We start from the raw sequence: 13,387 nt of genomic DNA, 5'->3' as shown, positions 1-13,387 counted from the left end.
CTCTTAACATATCCAAGGCACAGTTCTTGTTCATGACTCCCCTCTTTCCAAGTACTTGCTTTTTAAGCCTGTGGATGACTGCTGGTCTTTGCCCAAATGACATAGAGAGCATTTCAATTTCCTTTTCTGCAAATGGAAGTTCATAAGATGCAGGAAACTTTTCCATTGTCAGCACATCCTTCCTTCTTCCCAGCAAGTCCACACAGCTAAACAGAATCCTGTGTACAAGTAGAGTCATGGACTCAGGCTGAGAGGCCATATTGTCAGTGCCAGATTAATGCAACTGGAGGCCCTGGGCTAGGAGATCTTGGGAGGCCCAAACTTAATAGCAGCTTATCGTAAGAAACAAAACCTCGTTCTCTTCTTTACTTACTCAATGAAAGTAAAACATTCCTGAAATTTTAGCATTGATAAAAAGATTGTTTATAAATTTATAACCTCTTTTAAGCTTACAGAAGTATGGAATTAATGAAGACGTTCAAACAGAACATTCATATCTATGTTTCAACATTAAACTATATACAATGTCAGAACAGTTTCTTTTGAGCTTTTTTGGATGCAAACTTTCAATTATGCCATTAAAATCAGTAAGTCACAGTTCATCTTTTTTTTATGAAGAGAATTCTCAGATCAGACAACTGATCTTGGGACATTGTTGACCGTAAATTGAATATTATTGTGATTCACAATTATATACTATATAACAATTCTCACTTTTTCTCAAAATGCACACTCCAACGATAGAGCGTAATCTCAGAGCTCTCACCAGTATGAGCGATTGCAGGAATTCCTGCAAGTTACGAATTGGCCAAGTGGGCAAATCCCACGTGAAACCTTGTGCATCTGTTATACATAAGTGTTTAATGTTACTAAACAACTGGGCCTAAATAGTAAAATCAAGGGCGAGTGCGTTCAGTGCTCCCGTGAACGTGTTCCTGAATTTCTGATTTGTGCTTACATGTTATTTTGGCTTAGGTACCCCTGATTTTTATCGTTACAAATGAAATAAAATTAATGGTAATTTGTTTTTTGGCAACAGACCGAGGCCCTCCTAGATTATGAGGCCCTGGGCTGAAGCCCACTCAGCCCATATGTAAATATGGCACTGAATATTGTTACAAACATTATGAACTTTAATTTGTTACTGAGGAATCGCATTTACATTTTAACATGAAAACTATATTAATTTTTAATTTAAAAACAACATGGTTAATTGGTCCAGGCCAGTGTCGACCTAACATCCTTCTATCTATTAACCCCTCATTACTATAACGGTGATCCAATTCCCATCAAAATACCCATTTTTCAGGCGCCCAACTAGCTGCTCATCATATGCGTCCATGTTGTTGAGCACTTCATTCCACTGAAGTAAATCTTAGCCCATTTTTCAAGGTTGATTTGTCTTTGTCGAATGCAAGTAGTCCAAAAGCAGTGTGGAAAAATATAGCAAGGATTCTTTTTTGACCCAGCCAACTATCAATACCAGATAGTGTTTTTGCAAAAGGCTCCTACTTATGTCCAAAATTCCCAAACAAGCAACAATTAATTTTAGCAGTTTCTTGCACCAGAGATTAAAAACGTGTCAATGTTTATTAAAGTTTTTCTTTTATAGTTGAATGTGAGATTTAAACCATTTTGGTTTCACTAATGATTCCTTGATAGTTTTGGAATAATGTTTAGCTCCAAAGTTATTCATCTTTGCTTTGGAGAATAAAGAAAGTGTCTTTCATGCAACTTCTGCACACAGAATTTGAACTCCAACCTGGTCACTTCCAGTAATCCAATGGAACTTGACTCCAATATTCATACAATAGGTGAAGGCAACAGCATCAATTCAGGAACAGAGCAGGATCAAGATTCTTTGTCCTTCACGAGTAGCTCCAGGTCCATTACGAGAAGGAATCCATCATTTCTTTCATTTTGGGTCACACCAGATGTATTCATTTATCTTAAGTAATCGGTCTTCCATTAAGCTTGGCTAACAGCCTTACTTTCTACAAGGTTAACTGTCCATAAACACACTTACTGCCAAGGAGAGGTGGAGTCCCTATTGCAGTGCAGATGAAACCCAAGGAAAACCATAAGTGGCAGAAAATCATAAGTGGTAGAAAATCCTCCAATGCAAAAATAACAAAATGAGAATGAATGCTCTATTTTTAAATGCTTCAACAACAAATATTTGGCATTGATTCTCAGAAGCGACTATCAGTTAAAATATGGAGCTTAATTTTTATTTTGTTGGAAGAATGCTTTGGAGAAGGCACATAAGCATAACTAAGCATTCTCTTGCTTTAAAGGTGGTAGAGGAACATGATTGGAGGGATGCAGAAATGAGTGAAGATCGATGCAGGAATAGATCTATACTGACTTTTGGGTCATCATTTATGGTGAGTAGATATTACAAGTAGAAAAATACTTCATTTTCAAAATCTGTTCAATTCCCTGTCCAGTCATTCCTTAATTCCTTGTTGTCTTTGAGTATTTTGCAACAATCTTTGCAGGTTATCATGCATTTTAGATTAAGAGAAATTGATATTTAATCTCAGACAACACATTAAATTTGTTCCTCATGGGTTGATAGCACCATTTCATATTGCTGAAATCATCCAAAATTTCAGTTGTTTGAAAAAATGAAAATGGATAATTCGTGAGTCAAGAGAAATAGCTCATGGACAACTGAAGGAACCAAGGGGGAAACAAAAACTACCTTCTCTCCGTATCCCCGATCCTTGGTCATCATCTCTCGAAGTGTCTGGAGAACTTTGATGCATAACTTTTCTTCATTCTCTTCCAAGAGTTGCTTTGTGTGTTTAATCAGCCTGTTAAAAAATCAAACCAAAATCTCAGAAATGTGCTTTAGGTATGGTGTGAAGATTGAAATCTTTATCCATTCAACTTGGCTGGGTACTGTTATGAGCCCAGAGGACCCCAAAACCCAGCAGCAATAGATTTTCACCAAGACAAATGGTTACTTAAACAAAAGTTGCTTTTAATTATCTTAAAACATGAAAACAGGATCACACTTTAACTTATTACTATTAACTTAACTAACCTAACTTAACCCCCTTGTAATTCTAAGCTCACGCATATGTAATGTGTGTGTAAGTTCAGAAAAATTCTTTGATTCACAGTCCAATCTCACTTCCTCCAAGTTCACTGGTTGCAGGCAATTCTTCTAGTGTGCACAGAATTTAACATTTATGAATTTCACCAGGACAAATCACTGATAAATGGTTACCGCTCAGGAAGGTTCTTGTCAGTTTTCAGAGAGAGATTTGTTGTTCATGGACACAAACTGATCCCTTTTAATCAGCCATGCCAGTGTCTTGCCCCATCAGAGTTCTACAGATGTTAATCTCTTTCTTTCAGGTCACCACAGAGTTCCTTTATGTTTCCTTTATTCCAAGTGAAACATCAGACAGCTAGTCCTCTCTTCTTGTATGAACCACAAGGGCTTTGACCAGGCTGAACTAAGCACTCACAACCCATCTTCAAAATGGGGTTTTCCACAAGCTTTCCAGCTTGTCCTGTTCCAGTCCCAGCTGCTGCTGCTGTCTGTAAAACTGTAGAACTGAATTCTCTCTCTCTCTGAGAAACGGCCTGTTTTTTCTCTCTCTGCTTACAAAAACCACAAGACCCTCTTAGAACAGCAAGCTGGACTCCAGACAGCCTGCAGCTCCAGACCTAATCCTCAAAGTTCTTTCATCTGTGCTTTTCAAAACAACAATCCATTCGGGAAGTCCCTTTGGCACTCCCCAAAGCTTTTGCAGATCCGGCCAGTCTTGCTTGAACAGAGCTCCAGTATTTTAAATGAGAACTGTTTTGAAGTGTTTGTATGTGACCTACACTTAAAAAAAACCTGCCACACTTTATCTCACAAAATCATATCCATATACAATATAAAACACAACATATTCTGTCACAGTACAAAGGTGAGATCCTTCTGGGAGGACCTGGGGGACATGCTGAAAAAAATTACAAAGGTGGATTTTCCACAAGATCCAAAATTATACCTTCTGGGAACATTATGGACATGTGTTTTAAACTGTCCAGATACCAAATTCAGTTTGTGAAAGTCGCCTTGGCGGTAGCCAGGAAATGTATACGTGTAAGTCCAACACTCAACTAAATATTACAAGATCGAATACGGAAATGTAGAGTTGCATTCCACCGTAGAAAATCACATACAATTTAAGGAGGAAATATGACACATTTGTTAGAGTGTGGCAACCTTATCTGCAGCATTTGGGTCTGCAGATATGACTAACCCCCTTCAGAATAGAGTACTGAAACAATCCTTCCCAACAGAGAAATAATTGGCGTAGTATATATGTGACGTGGTGTGGGTGACGTGCTCTGTTAGTAATTTTTTCTTTTTATTATTCGGTAACCTTGTAAGTTTTTTTCCCTCTCTCTCCTAGGCTTTTTCCTAGGTTTCTGTAGTAGTCGTTGTCCCCACTAGTATTTAGGTTTTTCATATCTCTATAATTTATATTACTTTATTCTGAGTTGTATTGGGGCAAGGGGGGTGGGAAAGAGGAGGGGGGAGGTTGCATTGTATGCTTGAATTTACACGACTCTGTGAAAATCAAAAATAAAATATTCAAAAAAAAAATCAAACCAAGTCCTCAACTGTAAAAGTTTGCAAAGTAGATCTCCCTCTTAAGGTTTAAAGGAGCAATTGTCAAGAGAAAACAATGGAAAAATGGGACATTCTGACCAAATGCCAAAGTGGTGGATCACCAGATGGGCAATGAGTTGATGCCGTTGGCTGCAGCACATGATTGAACAAATTTCAGATGGCAGGTCATTGACGTGAACTGTTAACACTGCTCCCTTCTTCACAGCTGCTTTTCCCAATCTATTCTGCCATTGCTAATACAGCGCCAGCAACCAGGGTTTGAATCCAGCACTGTCTGTAAGGAATTTGTATGTTCTCCCCGTGTCTGCATGGGTTTCCTATGGTGCTCCGGTTTCCTCCCACCTTTCAAAAACTTACAGGGGTTGTAGGTTTAAAAAAATAGATTCAGTTCAGCAGAAGTGTGATTATATAGTGAAGGGCAGGGGAGGTAGAGATATGGGGTGACATATTCACAATAGAAAATTAGTTATAAATGTACATTATGACATTTGATTCCTCTCACCTGCAACCCATTCAGTAAGTTGACCTTTTACCTAGCACACTTTCTTGTACTGACCTCATATTCCTTTGCATCTATTGATTTCCATCCTCCTCTGGGCAGCCAACCCCAATAATTCATTATTTCTGGCAGAATAAATTTCTTCTCACATTAATCCAAAATGATTGAACCCTCCTTTGAGACAATGGACCCAATTGCAGATACCCCAATCATGGAAAATATCATCCCTGTTTCCACCTTGTGAAGCCCCAGGAAAATTTTACATGTTTCAATGAGATCACAGACATGTTCCCCAGTTATTTTATTCTCCTCCCCATGTGCGACTCCTGCCTACTCCTTGGCAAGATGCTTACACGGGACTGATGAGGAGAGAATCCAACCGACAAAGGTTCATTCACCATTAATGATCCAACAATCAATGCCACATCTTCAACCAATTAAGCTTTTGGAATAGATTGGCAAGACACACAATTCACCTGCTTTGAAATAGACACAGCAGATATCAAACTCCAGTTTCTCCATGGGGAAAAAAAATTCCCACCACAATCTTATTTTTTAATTGCAGAACATTCAATGATATAATTTAAGAAAAAAAATAAGAGCAGAAATTGGCAATAGATTAAGGACTTACTTGCAAATAAACCCTCCACTTTCACACTTGCGTCTTGCTTCAGTATTCTCTGGGAAAAGCAACTCTGGCCGATGGAGCACATCAACCAGAACAGAGAGTTCTGCCTGGACAAGGGGACGGAGTCTATCCTCGAGCGCAGACACTATATCCTGTATTTCAACAAATGATGCCAATTAGTTTACTATTTAAACAGACATGGGTTAAATATCAACCACACCATCCCAAAAAAGTGGTGGGCTTTTAAATGATCAGCTCAGTGGACTTTCAACTGGGTTTCGATCCACTTTCAGTGATTTGCCTGCTGATGTGCTGCAGAATCATATGTGATGGACAATGATCATACCACAGAAAGTCATTGCCAAAATATAGCACTATAACTAAAACTGAAAGCAGTAGTGACACAGTTTGAAGCGATAATGCTCTTCCCTGCTTGGCAACCATCAATACGAAAGAAAGATAACAGAAATTAGAAATGTCCCTTCCATCTCAACCCACCTTTCAGAAAATAAACCCTTATGATCAGGATAATTCTAGATACCGTCCTCAACTTGGAAGAGCTAGATTATTTCTGCTGAAATGGCAGATGGGAAGCTATGGTTTACCTCATCAATCCGACACTATTGATTTAGAACACGCTGCAAGCCAGCATCTCCATCTCTCCAACCAGATGGCATTAACATCGACTTCTCCAATTTCCATTAACCCTTCCCCCGAGTCACTCTTTCCCCATGCTCCTTTCCTCCAGCTCACAACTCCCTTCTTCCCACGAGAGAATTTACCTCTCCCCCATGACCTCAGCTCCTTTCTCTTCTATCCTCACACCTGAATCCACCTATTACCTGTGAGCCTGTACTCCTCCCCCGCCCCTTCCTTCATCCTTTTATTCAAACACCTTCCTGGTTTTGATTTTACCTGATGAAGGGCCCAGGCTGGAAATGTTGGTTACCTTTTACTTCTATGGATGCTGACAGACTTGCAGAGTTTCTCCAGCACTTATGAGTATTGCACTCGACCCCAGCATCTGCAGAATTTCTTATATGACTATCTCCAATCCACTGATGTTTTTATCCTCAAAATGCTCTGGTCACATCAATTAAAATTGCTGTTATTGTGATCACAACACATTAGAATGGTTGCATTTTAAAATGATAATTACAGTAGATTTTTTTATTTTCTTGAACATTAAATAATATAGGATTCTCAACAGCAAAAAACACACCAGGTTTCCAAGTGATGAGGTGGCTACTCTGCTTTTGGTGAGGGATGCCGGCCAAGCAAGAACTCGGGTTCTACCCACATCAACCTAAAGTGTTCAAGGCCTCTCAAGTTAATCCACCTTTTCTTCATCAGAGTGTGTGGGAATGAAGTGGGAGAAGGTGGATGGATGACAGACAAAATGGGGAGAAAACTACCAGGAATGAGAGGAAATGGAAACAGATGGTCCCATCAGGGGAAGCAGATCTTCAAAGATAAAACAGACAGCTGCAGGAAGGAAAAGAACGAGACATTAAAAAGACAAAATAATGAGGAAACAGAACTAAGAAAATGAGTTCTAACAAAACACATTTAATCGAAATGAATAACGCAGGTCACTGCTGAGTCTTAAGGCCAACACCTTTTTGCTCACCTGCAATCGTTCAATGATGTTTCGATAATCCCGTGAAGCGGCAAGAACAGAGTCTCTCCGCGCAGCGTTCCGTGCTGACATTCGCCAGCTCAGGGCCGTTTTCTGCACAATGTTGTGAGACTTGAGGAAGAGGTTGTTGACCTGACTGTCCAGGTCCACAGGAATAGCTATGGCTCTGCTCTTGGCTGCAAAGGAGAGCAAGCAAGTGAAACCATTTCATTTGCATTTCAGAACACGAATGCAAAGGCTTTAATGAAAGTTTCCATCAATCTCCAAACTGAAACTTTCCTGCAACATGGTGGTTCGCTTGGCCTTATCTAACCTGGTGTCAAGCCAAGCAGTCATGTATCCCAACCACAAGACCAAGAATTTACCAGTTTGGTCATCAGTTAATTGACTGACAAATTATAAAATCTTTAAAATAAGATCAGGTTATTAGTCGATAGTGATAGAGAGGAGGCTCAGAGAACATTGCCCATTTCTTTATTTACAGTTGACCTGCTTGCATTACTCTTTGCTCATTTTCACCGTTTCATCCAAAGCTTTTCCCCATTTCCCTATCTAACATCACACGGCAGCCATACCACAACAAGCTGAGCACTGCAGGTAGAAGCAGCCTTGGTGTGGGGCTAGAAAGAGTTTCCACAGGCTTTGCCTCTGCCACCAGCACGGCAAAAAGGAAATAATAAGGGACCAGGAGTTGTGGCTGTCAATTTGGCATCACTTGGTAGGATAGTAGTTCCAATCAGTGTCAGTGCCTGGACTGGTTATCCCAACAGTGTAAAATTCTGTCCCACATCCAGACCATGTCTATTATAAATATTTCAAAAAACATATGAGCAAACTACAATTTGCTGCATTAGATTCACTAGCTAAAAGTTGATTTGACTTCCAGATTTTGTTCCTTCTTTACAGCTAAACATTTTGTACTGCCCGATTGTCATGAAAGACTTTCACCAAGCTCTCACGTAACCCGCTAATAAGAGATTAGGTTTATTAATTTGTCACATTTTCTTAGGATAGTGAAAAAGGTTTGTCTGTAAGCAGTAATCAAGTGAGCACTTTTATACAACTGTGTAAAAGTAGAACAGCAAGATTTACTGAGAACAAAGTTACAATGTAGAAAGATCAATTAGAACAAAGGGATAGCCCTGTTGAGGTTCATTCATGAATCTGATGGCTATGGGAAGAAACTATCTTTCATTCTCCTCAGCCTTGCCCTGATGAGAGGAAGGAAAAGAATGTGTGACCGGAGTATGATGGGTATTGGAGTGTATTGGGTGCCCAAGGAAGGGACATTGTGTTGGGTTCTGAGCTGCATTCATGACTTTCAGCAGACAGTGCTTCTTCTGAAGTCAATGAGCAACTTCTTTGTCTTATTGACGTTGAAAGAGACAGATTCTTATCATGGAACCATGCCACTAGACCCTCAATCTCCTTCTGTATTCTATCTCATCATTATTTGATACTTGGTCCATAACTGTGGGGTCATTGGCAAATTGGAATTGAGTAACTATAGGTTACAATCAAAAAAACTTTGGAGCTTAAAGAGAGAGAGAAAAAAAAACAATTTATATGTTTTACTCAAAAGTTTTAGAGCACTCCAATTTTAAACAGAATGCAACCAATTCATCTGTAAATTAATGTTTCAAGAATAAACAACACTTGACAATGAACCAGGGCAACCTATCTCCCTCTTTGACGGAGGAGACAAATCTTCATGGATAAAATTGGAGTTGCACAAGGTTGGTGAGAGCAGAAAACCTTGCACATAAATAGATTTCTAAATTATTATCTGGCCTGAAAGAAGCCAACCCATTAAAGCATATAATTAAAATATGGAATAAAATGAATGGTCAAATTGGGGACAAGGGTGAGGGGGTGGGGGGGGGTCTTTCACCTAAAACATCCCGGGCTCAAAATATCAGTTAACGATTGATAATAAAATCCTGGACACTTGGTTGCAGAGAAGGGTCAAGTGTATTGAGGATTGTTATGAGCAGGGACAATTTATGATATCTGAGGAAATTAGGAATAAATATGGAGTTTTAAATACATTTTTTTTCTGCTATCTTCAGTTAAGATCTTATTTAAGGGACAAATTAGGTCCAGCACCAACTTTACCATGGTGAAGTGAAATAGACACTCTGATTTGACAAGGGAGCACAAAATAATTTATTTCAAAAATGTATCCTTACTTCAGGCAGGAAACCCTAAACAAGAGCTTGGTAAATCAAGGTCAAGGTGGGAATTAGATTTGGGTCGAGAAATTGATCCATTTTGCTGGTCTGACACATCAGGACGGCACAGTTAACACAATTAAGGTGTCGGCTGGTGCAATATAAATTCTTGCATCAGTTCTCCACAACAGTTGCATAAATTCAAATCAGAAATATCAGATCCATATTTTTGATGTGGTCAAGAAATAGGTACTTTCTTGCATTCAACCTGGTCATGCCATAAAGTGAGGCCTTTTTGGGAAGATTTGGGAAAAAAGGTCCTGGAAAAATTCGATAACCTCAGGCACCTGAATTATTTTTATTGGGAAATTTATGTACGACTTAAAATGAGGCTGTCAAAATATCAATTAAATTTCATTAAGATCACTTTAGCAGTGGCCAGGAAAAGCCTAACAGTTACTTGGAAATCTTATTCCCAACGAGGTTTAGCCCGTTTGAAGATAGAAATGCATAATTGTGTTCCCCTGGAGAAGATCACCCATAACCTCAGAAACAGGTATGATGTATTTTCAAGGATATAGAATTCATTCGTAACGTACACTGGGGTAAATCTTTAACGATTCCCCCCTCCTGTCTCTCTCCCCCCAGTCCCCGATGCTTGCAGTGCGAAGGACTCTGGGTAAGTCAGGTTATTTGTCCCTTGAGAGGAGTGGGGTTTATTCTAGGTGAAGCCAATCTTTTCTTTATTCTTTCTCTTGTCTTACTTTTTCTTTTTTCTTGGGGGGGGGGAGGGGGGTGGGAGGATTCCTCTAATTTTGTTCTTCTATTATATTTTTCTCCCTTGGGTTCAACATGGTCACTGAATTTGCATTTTTGTAGTGTTATTTAATAATTGAAGCACATGTTGACTTTTTTTTTACTCACTCACTTTACTCTCGACATGCGGATCGATATTTGATTTATTTTGTTAATACTATTGATCATGATGTTTTTCTTTTTGATTTTTCTTCACTTTGACTGCATGTTGATTGAAAATTCTCAAAGTAAAATATTCCGAAATCACACCAGGGCAACCCATGACAAAATCCACAACTGTTGTGCAAACGCTGGTTTCCTACAGAGCTGGAATATATGGGCCGACCCTATGGATGTCTGATATTTGAATTCTGCCTCATGCTTTGGTCGACTTGTCTTCTCCTGAATACTCCAGCCGAAAGCTGAAAATAAAGCATTAACTAGATCCGCAGTAGCTGAAAATCAAGAAACTCCAGATGGCAAACTAAAAACAGAAAATGCTGAAATACTGAGCAAGTCATGAAGCATCAGCTGCAGGAAAACATCAATCAGGACAATGACCATTCATTACAATTGGCCAAAGGAATCAACTCTCCACAAATTGCCTGATCTGTCGTGCATATTTAACACCATTCTTCTGGTTCATTTTTCAATAGAACATAGCACGATATGATTGGCCCACGATGCTGTGCTGACTGACATAATCTTCTCTCCCTTAATTTCCTTGCATTCATGTGCCATCTAATAGTCTTTTAAATGGATCTATTGTACCAACTCTCAACCTCCAAAGAGAAAGGCCCGAGTTTGCTCAACATTTTGTCCACATCATGTGATCAAGTACAGTCACAACAAACATTTGCAGAAACAAAGTAACCCACAGCATTTCCATCAACTCCATGGCACTTTCTGCTGCCTTGGAAAAGCAGCCAACAAAGACTCATAACACCCTGGCCACACGTGCTCCATTCTCCTCCCACTGGGAAGAAGATTCACAAGTGAGAAACTGAACACCACCAGATCCAAGAATAGTTCCTTGCTCGCCATTATCTGACCCCTGAGTGAACCTCACATGAGTAAAAACAATAATGTTGCCTGTGTTGTTCGAACTGATCTCTCTCTGTAACTCTGCACTCTATATTGTGTGACTTTACTGTTGTACTATACATGGGTTGACCAGCTGGAACTGCTCACAAACCTTGGTTAAACTTGAAACGGTATATTAGAAAAAATGCATTTTTTCCAATACAACGGGACTCTGCACCTTTGGATACAGTGATATTTCTCAGATTTGTAGCATCATGTCACATCAATAATACCTCTGCTGTCAACCAACAGAGCAGCTGCCAGTAAAATACTCACCAACTTCTGACAGCACCTTAATGCAACTCTCGACTGAAGCTTTCTGGGTGGCAGACAGCCAAGGGCAGTGGTAGACTCTGAACACTCCTTGCAACAGCTGCACAAAGATAGGCTGACGAGTCTGAATTAAAAAAAATAAGTTTGCTTTACACCAAATGTTTACTGAAATAAGAATAACCAAGGGCTACTACTTCAGTACACTGCCATGAAAGCAGATAAATAATTCGCCTCCTGACGGAGATTCCAAGCTCAAAATGTTTACATCTGAAATATAGAATTCAAATGAAGTAATTAAGGGTGAGCTAAATCCCATTTCAATTGCAGGGGCATTACTATAAAACTGAGAAAGATTTAAAACACTAAGCTGAACACTTCACATTTGTACAAGTGCAGTGAACACAAGAATATGCAGCACAGACCAAATCGACAGAATCTGCTCCCTCTAAAAAGACAAATGTAGTTTAGTTGCCATCTTCAAAACAAAATCTCGTGCAAACCCCATTTAATGAGAGTTTCTATCTTAAACTGGCCTTCTCCTTTGAGGAAGCACCACATCAAAAATTAGGAAATGGAAATAATTGAATTTCATGGTGAAAAAACCCCCAACTTTGTTGGATCAAAGATCACTTTTCAGATCTGCAGGATTCTACACAATGGTGTCCAATTATTTGCTTGGCATCATCATCTTGCCACCACTTATTTTAAGCAGTGAAACACGGAAGTCTGCAGACGCTGTGTTACACTACCGATAACCAGAAATTCTGACCGGCCTGCCAGAAAAAAAGAATCTCAGGGATGAATTTGATGTCATGTTGGTTCTCTGACAATAAATTTGAACTTGAAGTAAAAAACACAAAAATGCTGAAGGAACTCAGCAGGTCTTGCACGTGGGGAAGCCGCGTTTTTTGGAGGAGGAGGAGGACATCTCGGATGATCTTGCATGGGAGTCCTTGACCAGAGAGCAGATGGGGTAGAGATCGAGGAAATGCGAGAAAAGTGGAACCCTCACAGGGGACAAGGTGTGAAGAGGTGTAGTTGAGGTAACTGTGGGAGTTGGTGGGTTTTTAGAAAATGTCTGTTAAGAGTTTGTCTCCCAAGATGGAGCCAGAGAGATTGAGAAAGGGGAAAGCATTGCTAGAGATGAACCACATGAATTTGGGTGAAAGTTGGCAGCAAAGTGGAAAAAGTTGACTAGCTCATTATGGGTGCATGAGGCAGCACAAAGTAGTCATCGATGTAGCACAGAAAGAGTTTGAGGGACCGTGTCTGTGTAAACTTGTTGCATGCATTGCTCCCCATAGCCAAAAAGGCAGGCATAGCTGAGGACCCACGTGGGTCACCAAGGCTACCCCTCTGATTTGGAGGAAGTGGGATGAGTACAGGAAAAAGTTATTGAGTGCGAGTTCAAGTTCTTCCAGCTGGGGGAGGAGGGTGGTGGTGGAGGGGTACAGGTTGGGCCTGTTGTAGACAATCTTAAGCATTCAACTTGTGGTACTTAAATAAATGGATTGATAGCTCCCATACTGCAAAAGTAGACTACAGTATATTGTCCACTCAAACATTGCCTACATCTATAGAAATTGCCTATAAATTTCCAGGCAGCAAGTGGAACAATCAACTTTGCAGAAAATGAAGTTTTGCACTTAGTCGTGAT

General features: G+C 39.7%; 1 protein-coding gene across 8 annotated transcripts in view; it reads right to left on the bottom strand.

Moving 5' to 3' along the window:
- itpr1b (inositol 1,4,5-trisphosphate receptor, type 1b) overlaps positions 1 to 13,387 on the bottom strand; it is a 571,367-nt gene that overhangs the window by 282,738 nt on the left and 275,242 nt on the right. For all 8 annotated transcript variants that reach the window (XM_069936919.1, XM_069936913.1, XM_069936916.1 and 5 more), the window contains 4 exons: positions 11,734 to 11,854; positions 7,400 to 7,584; positions 5,773 to 5,921; positions 2,708 to 2,819 (listed from right to left, as the gene is read on the bottom strand). In XM_069936919.1, coding sequence (XP_069793020.1) covers positions 2,708 to 2,819; positions 5,773 to 5,921; positions 7,400 to 7,584; positions 11,734 to 11,854 — 567 coding nt within the window. The remainder of the gene's footprint in view (positions 1 to 2,707; positions 2,820 to 5,772; positions 5,922 to 7,399; positions 7,585 to 11,733; positions 11,855 to 13,387) is intronic.

The sequence above is a fragment of the Narcine bancroftii genome, chromosome 5 (genome assembly GCF_036971445.1).
Source record: "Narcine bancroftii isolate sNarBan1 chromosome 5, sNarBan1.hap1, whole genome shotgun sequence".
In the NCBI taxonomy this organism is placed as follows: Eukaryota; Metazoa; Chordata; class Chondrichthyes; order Torpediniformes; family Narcinidae; genus Narcine; species Narcine bancroftii.
Note: the sequence above shows the minus strand (reverse complement) of the source record. Positions and strands in the feature narration are given on the sequence as shown.